Raw genomic sequence first — 22,468 nt, 5'->3', positions numbered from 1 at the left:
AAGTGGCTGAGGCTTCTGGGAGCCGAAGTCCAAAGCCCTGAGCCAGGGCGGCGATCTTTCTCCTCGCTCTCTATGGTTCGGTGGCCCGGATGACGTTCGGAAGGCGCATGCGCAGAGAGGCGGCGCGCGGAGGAGGAGGAGGAGGAGGGTGGCAGTTGGAAGTGGAAGGCGTCGCGAGCGGGCGTCGTTTTCGCTCCTCTCTCTGTCTCTCTGTGAGCCATGTCTGCGTCGGGCGCCTTGCTGCTGGAGAAGCCGCAGATGATCGCGCACGCGCAGCAGGGCCTGAGCTACACGGTCTTCGAGTGCAAGTGGGTGCCCTGCAGCGCCCGCCTGGTCTGCCTGGGCAGCTTCCCCAGGGGCACCGGCGCCCTCCAGCTCTACGAACTGGCCGGGGGACGCCTCAGCCTCCTCCGAGAAGTGGGTCCTCCTCAGCACACAACACACACACACACACACACATATATATATATGGGGCTTTTGACCTCTTTCCTTTCCAGGCACAGGATACAAAGACAGAGCTTTGGAATCAACCTGTAGAGAGAGACCCTGAAGCCCCTTTGAGACTCACTTGGAAGGAAGAAGTGGGCAGCAGCAGGGCTTTCCTAGACCTCAACCTACTTCCTCAGATGCAGTTGTATACAATGATAACAATAATACTAATAATGGAGAGAAAGATCTTGTAGCCCCTTTGAGACTCACTGAAGGAAAGAAGTTGCCAGCAGGAGCTTTCCTAGGCTTCGGTCTACTTCCTCAGATGCATATTATTATTATTATCATTATTATTATTATTCAAAGGGAGCAATAGTTTGTAGGATTAGTATGTAGAGAGATCAGGTAGCACCTTTGAGACTAACTGAAAGAAAGAAGTTGGCAGCATGAGCTTTCATAGGCTTTAGCCTACTTCCTCAGATGCATCTAAGTAGACTGAAGTCTACGAAAGCTCATCCTGCCACCTTCTTTCTTTCAGTTAGTCTCAAAGGGGACATACTAAAACAAATGAGAATACTTGCCCATAGAGAACGCGTACCTGCCCATAGAGAATCATTGGAGAATACTTGCCTATAGGGAAACATTGGGGAATACTTGCCCATAGAGAATCATTGGGAATAGTTGCCCATAGAGCAGCAGTTCTCAGCCTGCTGGCGAATAACCCTTTCACAGGGGTTGCCTAAGACCATTGGAAAACATATATTTTTAATTACAATTGTGAAGTAGCAACGAAAATAATTTTATGGTTGGGTGTCACTACAACATGAGGAACTGTATTAAAGGGTTGCGGCATTAGGAAGGTAAATAACCACTGCCATAGAGAATCATTGGAGAATACTTGCCATATGGAAATATTGGGAATTACTTGCCCCTAGGAAAACATAGGTAACATCTCCAATTATTTCCTATGGGCAAGTATTCTCCTGTATTTCCCTGTGGGCAAGTATTCTCCTCTGATTCTCTATGGGCAAGTATGGTTTCCCTATGGGCATCTCAAAGGTGCTACAAGATCTCTCTACGTATTCTTTCCAAGTACAGTACTTCCACTGACCTGTGGATAAGCTGACCCAGGTTTTAAGGGGTCCATTTTTTAAACTAAGATTTCTAGACGTATGCATGAATCTAGAAGTATATGTACAAGAACTATTACAATGATGGCATGACTGGAGATTCTGAATCACAGCAGGACTCAGAAAGAAACCTTGCCTTGTTCTCAGTGATGCTTGGAAACCTGTACACTTTCTACGTGTTTCATTTAGCCATGGTTGGGGCAGAGGAGTCCCTAATGGGGAGGATGCTGGCGTATAAACAGTGGCGTCACTAGGGCTTTTGGCCTCTTTCGTTAAGCCACCCCCCACCATTGACTTCCTTCAATAGCACACCATACAGAATCCTTAGCAATGTTTTTTTGTACTCATGTTGCTCACAAATTATAATTCCCACATATCACGGAATCTAATGGTAATAGTTGTGACATAAACAACTAGCAAAATTAAAATTATAGAATCATAAAGTTGGAAGAGATTTCAAGGGCCATCCATTCCAACCTCCCTGCCATGCAGGAAATCGCAATCAAAGCACCCCTGACAGATGGCCATCCAGCCTCTGTTTAAAGACCTCCAAGGAGGGAGACTCCACCACACTCCGAGGGAGTTTGTTCCACTGTCGAACAGCCCTTACTGTCAGGAAGTTCCTCCCATTGTTGAGGTGGAATCTCTTTTCCTGGAGCTCTTATCCATTGTTCCGGGACCTAGTCTCTGCAGCAGCAGAAAACAAGCTTGCTGTATCCCTTCAAATGACACCCCTTCAAATACTTAAACAGGGATACCATTTCATCTCTTAACCATTTCTTCAGACTAAGCATACCCTGCTCCCTAAGTCTCCGTTCATAAGGCTTTAAATAGCTTTAAATTACAATATCGTATGCACAGCCTCAATTCATTTAGCTTATATATGTGTGCGATTGAAGTAAAAATTTGGTAAAATGTGATGTTTTTAAAGAAAAATTAAAAGAATGAATTTTTAAATTAAAAAAAAAATTATTTTAAAACCCCTGGGCCGCCTTTGTCCTCCCACTGAGCATCCCCCCCACTCACCCCATCTCTTCAGCAATTTATAGGGATGCAGGCAAATGCTACAGCCCAATTCTGACAAAATGCAGATGTCTGGGGAGCAGTAGTGTCACCCCCCCTTTGGGGTCTCACCTGGTGTTCTCCACAGTCCCTGCAACTCCTGCTGATGCCACTGCAGAAAATTTAGCCTGAAGAATTTCCATACCTGGCTGGCTTTTGCAGTGTACTATAAAGCGCTGCTGCTGAAAGTGGTGGTCCACAAGGCCTCAGCTGGTGATAAAGGAACAATTTTAACCAAGGGACGCCAATATGGTAGGGGTCCCTGGCTGGACCCTCACATCAGATAGCTTAAGGAACACTACTGTAGACTAAAGAACTGAAGGGGTACATAGGAGAGGAAAGGAAAGACTGCTAATTTGTCGTGCATGTCACTGGTGAGGGATGCGGTATGTTACAAACCACAAGCATAAGTATGAAAGAATGGTTGTCTGAATGCTCACAATCACAGCAGGTGCTAGCATGTATGTGCCATGTATAGTACTGAACATTTCAGTATTGGTAACATGGTTATGTATTTTCACTTCTGGTTTCTAATAATAACTGCCATTTTTGTCTCCCCCACGTTTTGTTTCATAGCAGCATCAGTGATAGTAAATTGTTAATTTGCTTAAAGGTGTTTTTAGCTGCTGTAGTGAAATCGACTCAGATCTTCTCACCAAGGCACTTGTCCTAGATTTTTGCTGTCTCTTCAGTGTCTCTAGCCTGTTATCCTGACAGTCTGATTTGTGGCATGAAGTGGTATTCTTGTTGTTGGTTGTATATGCTGCAACCAGAATAATAATAATAATAATAATAATAATAATAGAAGACATGTCCCCTGCCTTTCCTCTGGTTCACTTGGCCAGGCCTCACATTTGCTTTTCTGGTGGAAAACTGGTATTCATGTATAAGTAGAAGTAATTTTAGTCAAAAAAATTGACCCAAAAAAACCTGGGTCATTTACTCAAGCCCTGCACAGACATAAGTATATACATATGTAAGAACTGTACTTTAACTCATATGTTTAAAAAGGAACTATCGGAGCGGTGAAAGGTGAGAGCTTTGTCTGTCCTGGAAGCAGTGACCCCCCTCCCCCCGCCAAATGTTGTGGTAATGTTATTGTAATATGGCTCCCAGAACAGATGTGGAGACAGAGTTGGCTTTGTGGCAGGGTCTTGTCCTTGTATTATCATTCCTGTTAAGTATCCTGTTGTGAATACTGTATATTATATATGTGTAAGTAAAAATTGTAGCAAAGAAATTGACCCCCCCCCCCAAAAAAAAAACTGAGTCAGCTTTTCCACAAGTTAATTTAAATACTGTATTTTAAAACGACTCTCATTTTGGGATAAAGGGGGAATATAAATCCCATAAATAAATAAACTCCCCGAGGGGCATTGGGGAGAAACCATCCCCTGGTGAAAGGCAAGAGTGTAATCTGTCCTGGAAGCATTGAATCCCTCTACTCTCCCATCCATCCAGCCTTTAGGGCAAGCACAAACAGTTATACCTACTGGAATTTTATAAGGGGTATTTTTTGGCATCGTTTTTCTTTGCTTTGTCCTTCACATACTTTGTTACATGCCTCGTACGTTTTGATATGACCTCGACCTATCAATATCCATAATTTTGACCCAAAAACCTGCCTTTGACTTAAACATGAGGTCAGTTTATAGTCAAGTGTATATGATGTGAGGAGCAAATGTACAGACACACAGAGAGCTGTCCATAGGACAACTGAACTGGGGCTCCAGCTCACTTGAGTGGACTTCACTTGGTTGCAGGTCTCAGATCCATTCTGGGCAATTGCAGAACTCTGTTAATGCCATTTGAGGAAGGAAATTTAATCTATCCTTTAGGAAAAATAACTCTTATATTTTGATTTAATTTTTGAGCTCAGAAATTAGAGTGCAGTTCTCTGAAATCCTGAAAGAATACTTCAGGCTGCAGTGCCACTTGAGTAGAAAATCACTAGCATTCACTGCAGTATAGCATTTCAGCATTTTTGGAGTGAAGCACTGTACAGATGCATATGCAGATGGACAAAGGAGCATTGCTATTAGAGTAGTTTAAGATGCTGAATACTTTCTATTTTAACCTTTTTAATTAAGGAAAAAATGATTTCTGTTCAGCCGAGTGTGTAAGCCCACATTATGATCAATCAGTCAAAGAAATGCTTATGGATTGGCACAGATGTACTCCAGCCATGACTTGTTTGACTCTCTCTAACTATTTGGCAAGCCATTGTTGAGAGGAATCACGCTCTGTTTAGAGGTTAATAACAATGAGGAATGCTTTGCTGGTCACCATGGTGATAGCCATTAAGTTTGCTTGTATACACAGCACTTCCCTTCCCGCAGAGGATTGGTTGCTGTAGCCATAGCAATATAAGATTGCAATACATTGGCCTTATAAAGCATTAAGGAAAACTGAGTTGAAGCCTTCCTTTGCTGGTTTCTGAAGTCAGTTGTGAGATCTTGTTCAAAAGCAGTTCTTTTATACAACAATGAAAATCTTTTGTTTTATTGCAATCTAGCTTTTCAGTGGGTAGGGACTTTCCCACATCATTAATGTAAACATGGTTTTCTATCATCACATCTTAGTTATAAAGTCCTACCCAAAACCTTGTTAGAACGTACAAAGTGTAGAAAAATATACAGAGGAAGAAGAGGAAGGTGAAGATGGGACACAAAGATACAAAGAAAATGTATACATCTCTGGCTAAAAGTCTTTAGAGTTAAAAATAGTACATTGCAACTGTGCACTAGTAAGTTATATATAAGAATTTATTTCAGTTGGGTTTCTCTTTGTATTCACACTCAGTACATTTGCTAAGCTTGTGTTGGTTTGACTTGATTTATTCAAGCTGGCTCTGAGAGTGTGGCGAACTTGAACATCAGTCACTTTTAATTAGATGGCATCCGCCTTAGATGTGTAGATTTACGTTGACTGGATATAAATAAACATGCTTGCTTGGATGGCCTTGAATATAGAAAAAGATGGATTGAAAAAGAGAATAATACATTGCCAGTTTGTATTATTAAAGCTTTAGGAGAAAATGATTTGTGGAAGCAAAGTAATGCATAACATTTTAAAACACGCCAGCTTTTGACAGGGTTGCATTTGAAAACCATTGTCTATTTAGCCTATCTTTTTCAGGCCGTAGATAGCAATTGATGGTTTCTCTTTTCCTTTTTTTTGTAGACCATAAGAAATAACCAAGAGATTAAGAAAGAGAAAAAAGAATGGCAGTGCGAGCCTATAGATGACTACTCAGAAGTAAAATTCATTGAGTTCAATGGGATTTACTTCCTCTTAAGTATGTTTAGGATTGCAGTGTCAATGATGCAAAATCTACTCCATGTTCCTTTGTTGCTAAATAAAATTTCAAATCATAAATCAGAAAAAACAGTCCTTTTTTCCTATGAGTACAATCAGTATGACTAGACTTTCTTCCTATGCATACAATCTTAGGTTAGGGATGGGAACCAGGCCAACCTCCAGATGTTGTTGGACTGTAGCTCTCAGCATTCTCCACTATTGGTTATTCTGGCTTGGGTTGTTGAGAGTTACAGTAAGAAACATCAGGAGGGCCAATGATTCTTCCGTCTTATATAATAAAACATTTGAATTATAGCAATAGCAAGTACATTTCTATATCATTTATCAGTTCACTTAAGTACTCCCTGTAAGTCTAAGCTAATTGGGTACTCAATTACCCAACAATCTGGGTACTCAGTTTAATGACCTCGGGAGGATGCAAGCCTGAGTTGAGCTTGACCCCTTGGCTGGTATTGAACTTACAACTTGCTGTTTGTGAGTGAGTAGCTGTAGTACAGGCATTTAACCACTGCGCCATCAGGGCTCCTCATCTTTCTGTATTTTAATGTTCTGGTCAAACTTTGTATTTCAAAAATGTATTCTCCAAAGCTATACTCTGAAAGCACCTGCATTTTCGACAGGGTAGAAAAATCAATATAAAAAAATTAAGGAATCTTCCCCAAACATTTCTGTTCCTCCTTTTTCTAGATTGAAAAGCCAAGGCCTATTAAATGTGGAACATTTGGCGCTTCTTCTCTGCAACAAAGATATCTGGCGACAGGGGATTTTGGTGGAAATTTAAATATATGGTACGGAATATTAGATCTGCTGACTAATATGTAAAGCTTTACTCTACATGGCCATATTCTTCTCAGTCAGTACATAGGCCCAAAACAGACAGATCAAAAGGGATGCTGTCAAGCTGTGTTGGAGGCGTGGCATTTAGATGACACATGGCCAAAACGCAGCCTGAAACCACCCCGACATCACCCCAACCTGGAAAAGTCAGCATGAAAACGAGTGGAAATAAACCACTCTTTTTCAGAAGCTGGTTTAAAATAACGGTGTTGGCCCAGACTGGGGCTGCGTATGTGTTGTTGCTGCAGAGCCAGGGCGAGTGGGGCTGGGGCAGCCCCAATCTGCCCTTTTGGGGCAGACTGTTTCACTCCATAATCATTCAAATTCATTTAAATCATCCTGTTTTGGGAACATTAATGTTTTACACTAAACTAAAGTTTTGCTTTAAATTAATACATTAAATAAATTAAGCCGCAAGACTTAATGGAACTCATTAATCATAGAACTGGTTTCACAGGCTCCGGGGATTTGTGGAAATTTCTCTAAAAAAGAATTGTCTCACTTCTCTGCCCCCACCTTATAACAAACTGCTTTTGAAATTGGGTTGACTATGATATGACATATTTATAAGAACACCTTGTCATTTGAAGAGCTAAATTAAAGTCTTGTATCTTTCTGTTTGCACATTAAAAATCATTAATGGTGTTGTGCATTATAGTGATCCCTTGGTATCTGCTAGGGTTTGGTTGAAGAACCCCCTTTGATATCAAAATCCATTGATGCTCAAGCCCCATTAAATACAATGGTGCAGTAAAATAGTATCTCTTATATAAAATGGCAAAAGAAAAGTTTGCTTTTGGGATGTATATATTTTTTAATACTTTCAAGCCATGGATGGTTGAATCCATGGATACAGAGCATTGACTGTACTATGACTGAGTAAATTAGTACAGTACTAGTTTGTTGTACGTTGTGGCAATACACATTCCTGAATCTATTACTTTGTAGTATGAATGAACACAAAGTAATTGTTCCTTTCTCCTATTTAGGAATTTGGAAGCTCCAGAAATCCCAGTCTACTCTGTGAAGGGACATGAAGAAATCATAAATAGTATAGATGGTGTTGGTGGCTTAGGGGTTGGGGAAGGAGCCCCAGAAATTGTGACAGGAAGTCGTGATGGTGAGTTAGTTCTATTGCATACCACTAGTGTGTTGGGGGAAGGGGGAGAGGACAAATAGATTGGGGTTAATCCAGCTAATAGCCTATTATGGTGGCAGTTCCTTTATCATATGATTGAGTAGCTTAGATATTAGTATTAAGAACCAATATAGTCCTATAGCCTGAACCAGCTCTCGTTCCCTCCAAATTTATTGTACTGCAACTCTTGTCATCCCCAGCAAACCTGCTTATCTGAGGAGATTCATACAGCAGTTCCAGTTCCATAACCCCTGTGGATTGTTTCAGCTTGTAAGATGAAGAATTAGTCTACTTGTACTTAATTCAGGGAGGACAAAGTGTGGTCCTACAGAGTTGTTTTTGCTTTCCTTGACCTCCCCAGAGTCTTTTAGACTGCCCTTTTTCTTGCACAAAAAAACATGAATTGCTGCTCCTGGAAGGTTCAGCTTTTAAACATTACAGGGTCGTCTTAAGGGACATCTTTTTAAAACCTGGCAGGCGATTTAGGAAAGCTGGAAAAGGAAACCTAGCTCCAACTCTAAAGTCAGCTCTTGATAAATTCATTCTGTCATTGCCACTCCATAGATTTTCTTAGCTAGTATATACTTGGTAACAGCACTCTTGGTCAGCCTTCTTCCATTCTGGGTTCTTCAGCTGCTATATGATATGGTTACAAGGATACTGCAATCAGATCTACATATGCTGTATGTTCTATTTTAAGTCCCACATGGAGCAGGGTTTTGACATAAGTCATTAGAGGGTTGTAGCAAACTGATATCCCCACATAAGAAGATGCAGAAGAAGGAACATAATGCAAGACAATTGCAGATAGCTCTAATATATACATATATAGTATTAGTAGTTGATCTTTTGAATGAAGACGGCTGGATCCCAGTGTTTTATATGAGTTATGTTTAATTTAATTTATTGACCATATGGTTAAATCTCAAAGCAAACAGCTCTGTTTTGTTTTTTTTCCGCAAATATAAATAGCTGAAAAAGAAACATAAAGATTGTCTTCTTAAAAGCAAGTTGAAGGGGCTGAAGCATAGGAAGATGCTTGAAGCCTCGAATGGAAGAATAGATGTTGCAAGACCTTTAGTCAATAACATGATAATCTAATGTAAATGACTACAGGGACTGTGAAGGTGTGGGACCCAAGACAAAAAGACATTCCAGTTGCAAATATGGAACCAGCACAAGGAGAGAGCAAGAGAGACTGCTGGACAGTAGCATTTGGTAAGTTCTCTGAGTTTGTTAATTCTTAATGATAACATCTATCCTGGAATTTCTGTTGTGGCATCACTTTAGTCTTTGACCACCGCAACACTGTGTTTTCAGATGCCTTGCTTCATTGCCACTAAAATAAGGTGGAGATTATCAATACTAGAGTTAAAACAGCACCCGTGGGCTTAAACATCGTGTCTGAAATGTTCTAGTAAATTTCCTTTCAACTGCTTGCTTTTCTCTTCAGACCTCTACATGTCAAGATACCGCTTACAAAAACAACACTAGAAATGCTGTTTTGCTGTGACAGAGAATATGGTGTTACTTGTTTTAAATAAAATTATACAGGAAGAGTGAAATTGTCTCTAAATATTTCTACTTTGCCTCCACTCTCCCTTGTTTGCTTTTATCTTTTAATGGATCTGCGGAATAATCACAACCTGTGCATGTTCCAGAACTATTTTCTAACACAAATGTACACCCTTACATTTGGCTTGGTATAGAAGTATGTGATTAGTGTAAGAAAGTTTGGTCATATGCTGTATGGTCTGGAAAAGGGATACAAATCACCACTTGGCCATGGAAGCCCACCTTGGAAAAGTCACATTCTTGTCAGCTTCAGAGGAAGCCAAAGACAACCTCCCTCCCCCCCAACAAATCTTGCCAAGAAATCCCTGTGATAGGTTTGCTTTTGTATCGCCATAAGTTAGAAACAATAACAATGGTGATTCTGCATCTAATAGTGGTTCTTTTTCCAAACTAGGCAATGCATATAATCAAGAAGAGCGTGTTGTATGTGCTGGCTATGACAATGGCGATATCAAGTTGTTTGACCTGAAGAACATGACATTACGATGGGAAACCAACATTAAGAATGGGGTAATGTGTCACAAAGGCGTGTTAGAGTGCTGGTCTTTTTGGAAGATAGAAGTTGCAGCAACTCCCAGCAGTCCATAGCCAGTGGCAATGATAATGGGTGTTGTGATCCAACAATCTGGAGGAACACATGTCTCCCCCTCCCTACTTTGTTACCAGCCATTGAGTTCAGTGGGCCAACCTTTTAATGGGATTGAGATGTATAGCTTCAGTCTTTAGTACATATTTTCTGTGGGGCTTTCTAAGCAAATATATTGTAGATTACACTTTATCTGTAATGTGAAGCATATCTGAATAACACTTGCTTTTGTATTTCTAGGTTTGCAGTCTTGAATTTGACCGGAAAGATATAAATATGAACAAATTGGTTGCTACATCACTTGAAGGAAAATTCCATGTATTTGACATGCGTACTCAACATCCAACCAAAGGTTTTGCTTCAGTTTCAGAGAAGGTACAATATACAATATGCTGTTCATTCTTATGATTGGAAGTGTTCCACTCTTAATCGCATGCCTTAGGGAGGAGATGTAATGAAAAGTACAGTATTTCCGTTGTTGTTGTTGTTGTTGTTGTTAGGGAGCTCAGATCCTGAGTTCTAAATCTAACACCGTGTCAGTGGGAGTTTCTTCCTCTTCATACCTTACAGTCATTTACACTAACTGGAAGCCTGTTTCATTGCAGGTTTTCATGGTACATAGGGGAGACTAAAGGTGTAGGAGATTGCCCTCTTCCTCCTTCTACTAATAGCAGTAGTTATGCCAAAAACAACCCTGTTGCTCCCATTCAAGGTCTTTTGAAGACTTGTTCCAACTGCAGCCTTGAAGATTGACCAGAAAAAACAACAACACTATATTGAAGTTCTCCATGCATCAATGAAGGGAAGCACTGATGTGATTAGTAACTGCAGAGTAGTTACTAATAAAAGTATTTCTGTTGTTGTTATTGTTGTTGCATTACAGACTTTCCTTTCTCTGACAGTTTACAAAGTTTAATTATTTTGTGGAAATGGAGCACATTCTTTGAATGCAAAGTGGCACTTGGTGGTCCACACTGTGCCTGATAGGGACTTGGTGGTGGTTCCTTTGCACTGGGTAGCAGCCTTTTGGCTGAGGAGCGAAGTATAAATATAATAAACAAAATATTATTATTATTACTATTGTTGTTGTTGTTGTTGTTGTTGTTGTTGTTGTGTGCAGTTGGCCTTAACTCTTGATGTGTGGGAAGGCAGACAAGAGCCATGTATCCATCTGCCATATTTCCATCCTGTGTTTACACAGATCTTACATCACATGGGAGTCTTTGTCTCCATGTGAGGGCATTTATCTCCTCATTGGAGTCAACAGTTCTGGTACTGAACCCTTTTTTGCAGTTTCAACAAGCTCCACCTATCCCCAAGCTGTTTTACTTATGTGAAGGAAATGAAAAAGGAATATGAGCCATCCTTTAGTTCACCTAAGATTTATGAGACATTTGGAAGCAGTGAAAGGGTTTATTGATGCTTCCAAGTTTCTCCAAATCTTGGAATGGTAAGACATTGATCCCTCAGAGGTTTTCACATCATCACAACCACTACCATCCTAAGTTTGCTCCATATGTCAACTAATGTGAGACATGTAAAGGATGTGCCTCATGAAACCATACTGGCCCTATTTTTCTCTTTGTTGTGATAAGCAGAGAACCGAGGCAAGGAGCTCTCACTTCATGTGGGGCAACCAAGTACATGTGATCACCAGAAAGATACTTGCACCTGTTACCTGTTCAGACCATGAGCTGGCACAGACTACCAGTATAATAGCTGTACATGTGGTTCTATTTCCCTTCCGCTGACTCCTAGACGATGATTTTTACTTGTCACAGCCAAACAAGCATACAGATAAAATAAAATGGTTCGACTGATTTATATCTAATTTTTGCTGATAGGCTCACAAATCTACAATGTGGCAAGTTCGGCATCTTCCCCAGAACAGAGATATATTTTTAACTAGTGGAGGAGCTGGAAATCTTCATCTTTGGAAATAGTAAGTATATATCTTCACACAAAAGATTGGAATAAATTATTCTAAGTATTCCAAACCTTGTATATTATGCTACAGATAAAGCACTTGTAGTTATTTTCTTATGCCTTATGAAAGCTTGCTGTTAGAAACTTAATTATTCTTAGATAGAATTTTTTAAAATTGCTTTTCTTTATTATATTATTAATGTACATTATTTGGCTGTGAATATTTAAATTTCCTGCTACAGATTTGCTATTGCTTTTCATGTGCTTTAGCATGGTATTCATACTTCCTCTGCCACTCAGAATATACCTATATCAATATAAATATGTCATATCTAGTACACTCACATATAAATATTAAGTGTTTAATATCTATCTTATGCTTCACACAGAGACTCATTTCCCCACAAGTACATTAATCTCAGCAGGTCACAGAAATAATACTCACCAAATACACATTCAATAGAGACTTAGGCCCAAAACAGAAGGGCAGACTGGTTTACACGATGCCCACATCCGGAGTACATAGTATTGGTGTATAAAGTGGATTTTTCTTGTTTTTCCCCATAGTGAGTATCCTGCAGAGCGCTCTAAGAAAGATTCAGAAGGAGCTGAAATGGGAGTAGCTGGTTCGGTTAGCCTTCTCCAGAATGTGACACTGTCAACACAACCTATTTCTAGCCTTGACTGGAGCCCTGACAAAAGAGGTCTCTGTGTCTGTAGTTCATTTGACCAGACTGTGAGAGTACTTATTGTCACTAAATTGAACAGGATTTGACCAAAAGATTTCTAATGGAGAAAAGTTTTCTTGGATGTTTCTAACTAACCTTTCCAGAGTTCATTGAAATATCATTATATGACCTCATATTGGTACCACAAAATGTGGAAAATTTTTGTATGGGGAGCATTTATCTGTTAATAAATAAAACGTGCCTTTGTTTTTTTGCAGATTAAAATCCTGTTTACTGTTTATGCTGAAATATGCTGAAATTGCACTTGAGTTCAAAGTACCTGGCATCACTTGTACAGTAGTACAAGATATTTGACATTTTTTTAAAGAAGTGTTCTGAGCGTATACTTAAATCATATTGTCCTCAAAAGTAAGCAGTAGTCTTATGATGCTTAGGAAAACAATTTTTAGAATTACCAAGTTTTGTGCTTTTGTGCATTTGTTGTATGTTTGTCAGTATGGCTTAGGTTGCACTTATTTTTCCATTTACAGTTTGAATGGAATAAAAGTTAAAACACCATATTTTGATACTGACTAGTTGTTTAAAATGATGTTACAAGTATACACAGTGGATTAATATAATTTGATAGTAGTTCTTTCAGAGAAGAGAATCAGTGAGAACATGCATACATAAACACGTAAATTCCATTAATTCATTAAATTTGCACTGGTTGGAATTCGCAGTTGGATTTAGGATGTTATCATTAAGATCATATTTGGTGATATGATGAATGGGAAAGGGATCCCCCTACTTCCCATCAAAATAAAGACAACAGATAATTTCTTTAGGTAGAGTGAGTGTAGTGTAGTGATTTGAACACTGGACTCTGGAGACTAGTGTTTGAACGCCTGCTTGGTCATGGTAGCCCACTGGGTGACCTTCTGCAAGCCACATCTCTCAACCTCAGATGAGGCAATGACAACCCATGTCTGAACAAATCTTGCCAAGGAAACCCCATAACCATAGGGGTCACCATAAGTCGGAAACAATGTGAAGGCACACAACAACAATTTTTAAAAAGAAAAGACACACACACACACAGGATCTTTTCTAGTATCCTATTAAATCTTGTAAATACACCCGAGATTTCACTGCAATCCAAACTGGAGTGGGCTGGGAATCAGGTGAAGCCTCTTCTATTAGCAGAGATGCCATTATGCTGACAGATTGGCCATCTGCTCTCAGCCTGCAGACAAGAAATAAATTTTAAAAAATGATGGAGAAAGGGCAGACTGAGGGAGGAGTTGGGGTATGCCAGATCTTAAATCTCAACCTGTCTAGGGACACAGCAGTATGCCAGCACAAAGTTAGGCAAGGGCAAGGGAAGTCCTAAGTAACTTCTAACAACTTCATTCGTTTTAGTGGCATCTCATCTATGGAAGCTGTGTTTGTACCCAAAATAATTAAAAAGAAGAGCAGAAAATACCATGAAATGGCAGAATTTTTAATAAAACACACACACAAAAGTTTAACTTTCACCAAAGGGATTCTAACAAAAACTGTATTGATTCAGTAAGCAGCATCTAAGTTCCCAAAGCACAAAAAGGGACACTTTGAACAAGAACATTTTCAACAAGGATATTTTTTTTCATATAAGAAAGTCCTATGCACAGAAAGGGATACTTTGTATAAGAACATTTTCTACAAGGATCATGTAAGCAAGTCAAATACACCATAGCTTTGTTTATGTGCAGTGGAAAGCTGTGAGTCATGGATTCTTGACAGATCAGGAAGTAACAAAATACAGATGCTTTCCCCCCCCATGCATTACAGTGCATGCATGGAAGTGATATAAGTATCTTATGTTTAAAAATAAATAGCAGAAAAAGTCTTAAACTTTTTGTAAAGGTACACTTTAAAGATTCAGATAATGACAGAAAAATATTAGTCCTTAAGGACTAATTTTCCCAAACTTCTTAAGAGACAGCTATTGCCAATCAAAGGTCCTATGTTGTTTAGTGTGGTGAGCAAAGCATGACCCTTGGAGGCTATTTTTGCAGGCAGTATTCTAGGTTCTCATGAGGGGGGGGGGGGAGAAATGCAGCACCCAGTCTCTGGCAATTATCCACCTTGTTTTAATCAAATTATGTGGTTCTTCTCCATTATGACACGCAATATGCACATCTGTGGCAAACATTCGTCTCTGAGTCGGTCCTCCTCAGTGTGGTGCTCTCCAGGGGGTTTGCACTACATCTCCCATTAGACCCAGATATCATAAGCAGAAGTTAGGGGTAGTGGGAGCTGTAGGTTCCTGATGTAAGTAGTGCAAGTAGAGCTTACAGAAAATCATTTTATAGCACTGAAGGTCTGGATCCAAACCTAGTCATGTTTAGAAGAGAACCTACTAAGAGCAAGAGGACATGACCTTCTGGGTTGGACTGACTTTGCTTCTGGTAGTGGGTTTTGTTTAGGCTTCCACTTAGAATTGTCTTGATGGAAACAGGTGAGAGCAATCTTCCATATTCCCAATGTCCCTATGCAACCCACTCTGTTCTGTCCGATGCCTTAACATGTCAGAGTATATTTGATGGGGGAGCAGCAGAGACAATAAATGAGAATCACACACACACACACACACACGTCAGAAACTTCCTACAGATGCAAAGGAGTCCTGCTGCGTGCAGGAGACAGATTTTGTGTTCAATATTATGCTGATCCCAACTTTATGTATTCCTAGGATGAAACCATATAATGAAAACCACAGGATGCTTTATGGCCTTATCACATGGCATGGCAGACAAAATCTAGACCAGGATAGGTAAGAATCTCTGAGCACGAGTGAATTCATGAGTGGGATAACCATCTGCAGAACTCACAAGGAAGTTCTGATGTTTCCCTTTAGCATTGGGACCAGACTACTTGACTGCCCTTACCTGACAGATAATAGGCATGCCCCAAGGCCCCAAAATGAAAAATGATAGCTTTAATGTCCTAACCCTTGTAAAATTCTAATGCTATCTCAAGAGTTGGCGGGTTCTTAAAGAGGGATGCAATTAGAAATAAAAATCTGTTGTTAATGGTTTGATTTTAGAATTTCTACACCACTGAAATGTTTTGGAGGTATTTTCCAAAGATCTGAAAGCCCTTTCAAATCAGACATTCGAAAGAAATCAATGGCTTTAAGAAAGCTGTGAACAGACTAATTTTGCTTAAACTATACAGAGTAATCTTTGAAATTATGAAACTTGAAACTTCACCACTCTATTTCAAAGTGCAAACTGACAAAATGCAATAATAACCTTGCCTTACCTTTATTCCTTATCAAAGTAGTACAGAATATATTGTCACCCTGTCCTCTAGTGGGTAAGGATGTGCACTGCAGAAAAAGGAAGCCATTATATCCTGCAGGGCCTGTAAGCACAGTAGAAACCAAAGAAAGATGTCAGAAAGGTTTGAGTCTAGTTCAGGTCAAAGATTAATTGTCCATTTCAAATGCATTATGATTCTCTAGACTTCTCAAGAGCTAAGATATTATCTGGAAGACACCATAGTAGTCACCTATACAATGACTTCACAATAGGAGGATGAGTTAAACAGCACACAGAAGATTCCAGTGACTGTATTAGGATTGCATTGTACTATTTGAGAAACATAACTATAGAGATTTTGGAATCCACTTGCTGCTGCAGTTTGCACAGGAGGCTGCATGCTTACTAAAAAAAAGGCATCCTTGCACTAAACAAAAAGTATGGGTTTGTTCTAACTGCCTCTTCTGAGTTGTATCAAATAAATCTACTTCCTTGGAAGTCGGTGTTTCTAAATTTGTGTGGCACCTGCTCCCCTTCCAAAGGTAACATGACATACTCAAAGGTAGAAGTGTGCAGAATTCCAGGGAATAAGATATTGAGGTTTGATACTTAGGTTTGAAACAGAGACAGGCATATTCATGTTAAGGAGTGGGTAGACCTAGAATGCCTGACATTAAAGCATGCTCAGAGAACTGATGTGGACTGGGAGACCAGGGTTCAGATCTTTATTCAACCATGGAAACCCACTGGCTGATCATGGGCAAGTCATACTCTTTCCACCTCATTTAGAGACAGGCTAAGTTCCTTTGAATAAAGTTTGCCCAAAAAAAACTTTGAGTCACCTTGAAGGCACATGGCAACCATCATCTCAATTTTGGGTGGAAGAGTGCCCTATTCAATACTGCTCTGAAAGCCAGTTTTGGATCAATATCCTTAATCCCCAAGTGCAACTCTCTGGTTTACATATGTGCATGCAATTGTTCTGTAGGATACAGTACATCATCACCTTTACGTTAAGTTTTTATCAGCTGGAGATTCCACCACCACCACCACTCCTGACACACACACACACACACCACACTGGCTGCAGAAAGCAGAAATGTTGTGATGTCATTTCCTGGTTAATTTTTGGTGAATTTTCTTATGTATTTTTTTTTTCATTTCAGGATTTTGTGGGGGAAGACATCAGCAGGGTGGTGGAATCAAAACTGATGCATTTTGCAGTGGTTTTTAATAGGTGACCTGAGAATAAAAAAAAAACCTGGTATTTTTAAAAAATGGGTGGAGGCCTGGGGGCTTGTGGGATGTCAGGGGGAAGCTTAGGGGATGCCAAAAAGGGGGTTCAGGGAGCACAGGCAGCCTGCATACCCCTGTTGTAAAACTACAGGATCAGACTGCTGGCATCAATTTAGGCCACTTAAATGCTCCTTCACTCAAAAAAATTATCTCCACATACAAAACCTGATGAGAAGGCAAAATATTTTACAGTAGCCTTCTTTTTGACATGATAGTTTTATTTGCAGAAACAGCAATAGGTAGTGTGTGTGTGTGTGTGTGTGTGTAGAAGCACCTTCTATGCTCAGCATTTTAGTATCTGCAGGCTTGCCAATAATGCTCTTCTCACTGCTGTAACTTACGGCCAATTTTCTCAGGAACAAATACAGATTGTGTGACCACTGGTGACTGCAATTTATAAGTGGACAACTACTAAATCATCTTGTTAGCATTCTTTATTCCAATAAAGTTGTCTAATTGAAATAAGCTGACATCGACGATCTGACACAAAGAGCTTAAATGTAATAATGAATTTTGAAATATTTTGCTTGCAGTTCCTAAATCCAGACATTGTAGCTGTTCATCCTGAAAAGACAGTAAGTGTTCACCATAAATTAAGCTCCCAGGTGTTCTCTAGGTTCAGAAAGGATTTATTTCTGATCTAGACTGTCACATGAATTGGATGGTTTACGTCCCTGAAATAAAATCCATGCCTTTGACCCTGCCTAAATCCAAATTCTGGCTTGTCGTAAATGAAAGAAATGGTGGGTTGCCTATTTGTCACCAACCTAACTAGTCTAAAGTTGCCATTTTCAGAGTAGAAATGACAGATTTCCTTTTGTGAAAGTGGGCCATGTAGGACTGTCTTTAGGGCCTCCTCTACTTGCCTCAGAAATCAGCTGGCAAACCTCAAGATAAGAGATGGGATCAGACTTATTTTGTTGGACTATAAATCCCAGAATCCTCCAGCCAACACAAATCATTTTGCTCAGCTCTCCATTGCCCCATGGAGCTCCAACCACATACAGATGTTAATGCCTTACAGGATTGGGACCAATTAGTGCAATTCTGTGTAGGTTGCTCTCACTCACAGAGGCCCAGTAAACTCCCAAAATAACAGCAGGAAGACCTTGTTCTTCTATGGTTCTCATCATCCTCACTTACCTGCATGGCAGGGCAGCTTATTCCACATGGCTTCCCTCCTTTCACTTTGCCTGGGGACTGCCATTCAGGCAGGACTGGTGTTGAAGATATTTTGCAGCCTAAGGTGGAGTAGCACTCAATACACACCAAGCTAAAAGTAGCTAAACTAAGCAAGTCTTTGGCACAAGAGCCAGAAAATCCCTCAAGCATCTCACCCTGCCTCTGGAAGTAAACATTTATCCTTACTTTCCTCCAAATGAACTCTGATTTGTGACAAACCTGTCGTGGGATTTTCTTGACAAGATTTATTTAGGGGATGTTTGCCATTGCCTTCCTCTGAATCAGAGAGAGTGTGACTTGCCCAAGGTGACCCAATGGGTTTCCCTGGCTGGGTAGGGATTCAAACTCTATCTAGGGGGGATCCTAAGGGCTTATCACAGTGACATTGTTATACTGCAGTTGCGCTGCATTGCTCCTGTCTTTGCCTAGAGTTTATTGCACAAAGTTATGGCTCTCCCAGGGCTGCATCATGCTGTACCCCTGTTGGGTCACTTGGAAATGGATTCTTTTCCTACTTGAAATAATCCACCAAGGTCCCCCTATACCACTAGGGTTTAGTAGTCACTCTGGTGTGAATGTCTTCTTCTGCTTCATTGTGATACTGGGAGCATGGTGAGCACTGTGTAGGTGTGGCTGCCTTGCTCCTCCCTTAGGGCTTCCCCAGAGAACCTCCAGCAAGGAAACCCCAGATTATGCCTGGGCTGGGAAAACACCTGGGTTCCCAAGAGAATCACTAGGTTCGATTCACCAGCATATTTTTTTAAATATTATTTTTGGGGAAAATAAATAGATGTTTTGGAATGGTAGAATTCTGAGTTAATCCTATTAAGAAAAAATTCCCAAAGAAACTGTAGACTTCAGCAAAATTTTGAAGAACACATAAAGAGTAAATGTACAGAAGTTTAAAGAGTAATATATAAAAGCAGAAACATGTGTTTTGTGGGGGAAACCATAGAAAAATGACAAGTGACAAAGTGCATGTTCATCTTCCTGTATGGGGAGTAGGGATGTTTCTATAATAGTGTAATTTTGTAATTGTGCAATTGCCTAATTGTAAAATTACTGTTTCTTGTTGTTGTTTTTAAATCATGAGCCATGGAGCAAGACCCAGAGCAAGCAGAATAGTGTGAATTGTACTGCATTTCTTGTGCAAGAAAGCAAACAAAGCGCAAATGCAGCAGAAATGCGAAAGAGTGCATTGCCATTCTGCTACATTTCCAAGTATTGAAGAAGTGGGTTTCAAGCAGAAAGACCCAAAACAACTTACTAGTAGTGTGACAAACATGCTAGTCCAACACTCAAACCACTACAACATGCTGACCTTAAAAGGTTAAAAATACAATAATAAAAAGAGTATACATACCACAATAGGCTTACCTTTTCATGACACCCCAAATTTGCTGCCTAAGGTAGGCTGAGCCTTCCAGGCCAAGAGGGAGCCAGGATACAAGGGATTTCCCCACAGTTTCACTGGAATCTGGCCTCTAGTAGCACTGTATGTTTAGGACTCCTTACTGTACCAGCTCACACTACATACTGTATATACTTGACTATAAGTTGACCTCATGTATAAGTCAAGAGCAGGTTTTGGGGCCCAAATTGTGGATTTTTATATGACTTGTATATAAAGTCGAGGGTAAAACTTAGGAGCATGAAACAAAGGATACAAAGGATGAAGCAAAGGAAAAGGATGCAAAAGAACTTGCAGAATTCCTGTAGGCATAACTGTTTGTGTTCACACTAAAGACTGGATGGGTGAGGGCAGTGCTTCCAAAACAGATTATATTCTTCCCTTTAACAGGGGATGGTTCTTTTTTCATAAGAGTTAAAGTACAGTACTTACATTGACCTGTGGATAAGTAAACTCAGGTTTTTTTGAGTGAATTTTTGACTAAAATCTCTAAGCTTATACATGAGTATATACAGTAATCGTTTTTCTAAAGACTTTACTGCACAAACACCTTTCTTGCAGCAACTGCATGGGAAACAAACAAACAACAAAACTAGACCTCATTCAGAGCCCCAATATCACACATCCTCAGAACTGCATGATTGGGGCTGCTGCCACCATCACACTCTCTTTGTAAATCCCCTTTAACTCTACATCCGTGCCTCGCACCTTACCCAGCACACCTTCTGTTTTCTTTTTTTATTATTCCTTTTAACTCACGCAGTTCTGGAGCTCTACTATAGCAGTCCATTTTTTCATTGCTTGAGAATAATGAGGGGAAGCAGGAGATGGGGGGAAAGGTGGAGACACTGATACCACATGACTGCCGATAACACAACTATCCTGGCAGCGACATTTTGCACCTATGTACTTGTGCAATTTCCAACTCATTGACGGGTTTTCCCCGTCAATGAAAAGGGATGCCCTAATTGTGGTTGGGGGATGTGGCAGCTATGGATAGAAGGCAGCTTTGTGTGATAAGTATTGCCAAAGCTGGCTTTTTTTCCAGATGTAATCTCAGTTTAAAAGCCGCTTGTAGTAATTGCCTACATTTTCTTTCTGTCTTTTAATCTAATTGATGTCCAAGCAACTCCTTTTGATTTGTGCTAACTCTCCTTATCTCAGTGTTGCTCTCCCTTTCCTTTTGCTTTTGAAAGAGAGAAAACGCTTTAATCAGAAATCACGGTATAATCTCAGGGAAAGAAAACAACCCTAAAGCTATATTGTGTTTATTTCGTCCTGCTTACTTTTGCATTTAAATTTTGATGAGAAACACTCTTTTGGAAACGGGTCAGGGGAGAGGTCAGTGGCAGACAGAGAATCTATCTAATCTAATTAAACCAAGAGGAAATACAGTCATTTGATTCAAAGGTTAAAAGGAGGTTAGGTGCTCTTTATTTATAGCATAGCATCATACAGCTGTTTGTCTACAAAATAGGACAGGTAGCTTAGGTGTGGCACCCTGCTCCTCTCTTTTTCTGATCTTCACATATTAACCTGCTGTTGTTGTCATTTTCCTTTCCTTCATCTCCTTTATACCATGCTTCCATCTTGGCATTGAGAAGCTCACCTTTGATGCTCTGTCCACGTGAACATTTTGTGCTGCAATTTACTTGGGAAAGACACTCGTTTGGACTACAACTCACAGAATCTGCCAGCCACCTCCCAAAGTAGTTTCCAAACTCTGGCTTGATTCATTGAATCATAGAAACATAGAGCTGGAAGAGACCACAATTCTTGCAACTAGTCTCACGTGAGCCTTTTGTTCTGGGAAAAGCTACATGATGAAGAGACCCACGACAGCTCAGAGCAAAAGGACTGAGATGGTAGTATGCTATCAGCCTTTATTGCAATTGAGATTGATGACCTCTGCATCCATTGCCTCAGTGCTACTGAAAGTGGCAGTCTTTGGACTAGTCCTGGTCAATGTACTATCCGTTGCTAGTCTTGTGATAAGCCTCTAGACAAGAAAGAAAAAGGTATAGCCAATACACATCCATATGGTATTGGTCCCTGGACTGGTGCATTGCAGGGGGGGGGGGATGTGTTAGTAGTCTAGTTGGAAGCAGGCATCCATGCTGCCAGCTTGTATCTGGATTCCCTCAATAGCCAGCCGCATCCCACATTCCAGGTGGTTACTGCATCCATTTCTGTTTCTCCAGTGGAAGCAAGCTTCATTGTTGGTAAGTATTGCTATTAGCAAAACCTCAATCTATTCATCTCTCCCACATTTGATATCTGGTATAATTTGAGTTGGTCCCAAGACCACTATTGCCCTAGCCATAATATCTGTTATTTGAGCTTTTATTAAAATTCCCCTATAAACATATTAATTTGTGGGTGCTCTCTTTCCACTGGCAGGTGAAGAAATTTTTATTCTGAATTGTGAATTGGATGGAACTGTAGTGTCTGTGTAAATGGTGTCCAGTTTTCTAATGCCTTTCTTTTCTTTTAATTGAAACTACATTTTACACATGTAGAGAGACCCTGTTGTAGGACTTTTGAGACTAACTGAAAGAAAGAAGTTGGTGGCATAAGCTTTTCTAGGCTAAGTCTACAA

General features: G+C 40.1%; 1 protein-coding gene across 1 annotated transcript; it reads left to right on the top strand.

The window, feature by feature from the left end:
* The first annotated feature begins 156 nt into the window (after positions 1-156).
* On the top strand, positions 157-13,208 carry DNAAF10 (dynein axonemal assembly factor 10). Its single transcript, XM_089519212.1, has 8 exons — positions 157-417; positions 6,630-6,730; positions 7,769-7,899; positions 9,034-9,135; positions 9,887-10,002; positions 10,319-10,453; positions 11,923-12,020; positions 12,572-13,208. The coding sequence occupies exons 1-8, from the start codon at positions 220-222 to the stop codon at positions 12,777-12,779; spliced, it is 1,089 nt and encodes a 362-aa protein (XP_089375338.1). The 5' UTR covers positions 157-219; the 3' UTR covers positions 12,780-13,208.
* The last annotated feature ends 9,260 nt before the right edge of the window (positions 13,209-22,468 follow it).

This window comes from Sceloporus occidentalis, unplaced genomic scaffold (assembly GCF_023333645.1).
Source record: "Sceloporus occidentalis isolate IW3139 unplaced genomic scaffold, rSceOcc1.0.p SCAF_4, whole genome shotgun sequence".
Classification (NCBI taxonomy): Eukaryota; Metazoa; Chordata; class Lepidosauria; order Squamata; family Phrynosomatidae; genus Sceloporus; species Sceloporus occidentalis.
Note: the sequence above shows the minus strand (reverse complement) of the source record. Positions and strands in the feature narration are given on the sequence as shown.

What these genes read in the sequence shown, in the direction of transcription:
- DNAAF10 (XM_089519212.1), top strand. Translation starts at nt 220, where the DNA reads ATGTCTGCGTCGGGCGCCTTGCTGCTGGAGAAGCCGCAGATGATCGCG. An exon ending in TGTGACAGGAAGTCGTGATG is followed by an intron (nt 7,900 to 9,033) that starts GTGAGTTAGTTC and finishes AAATGACTACAG; the next exon opens with GGACTGTGAAGGTGTGGGAC. An exon ending in AAACCAACATTAAGAATGGG is followed by an intron (nt 10,003 to 10,318) that starts GTAATGTGTCAC and finishes TTGTATTTCTAG; the next exon opens with GTTTGCAGTCTTGAATTTGA.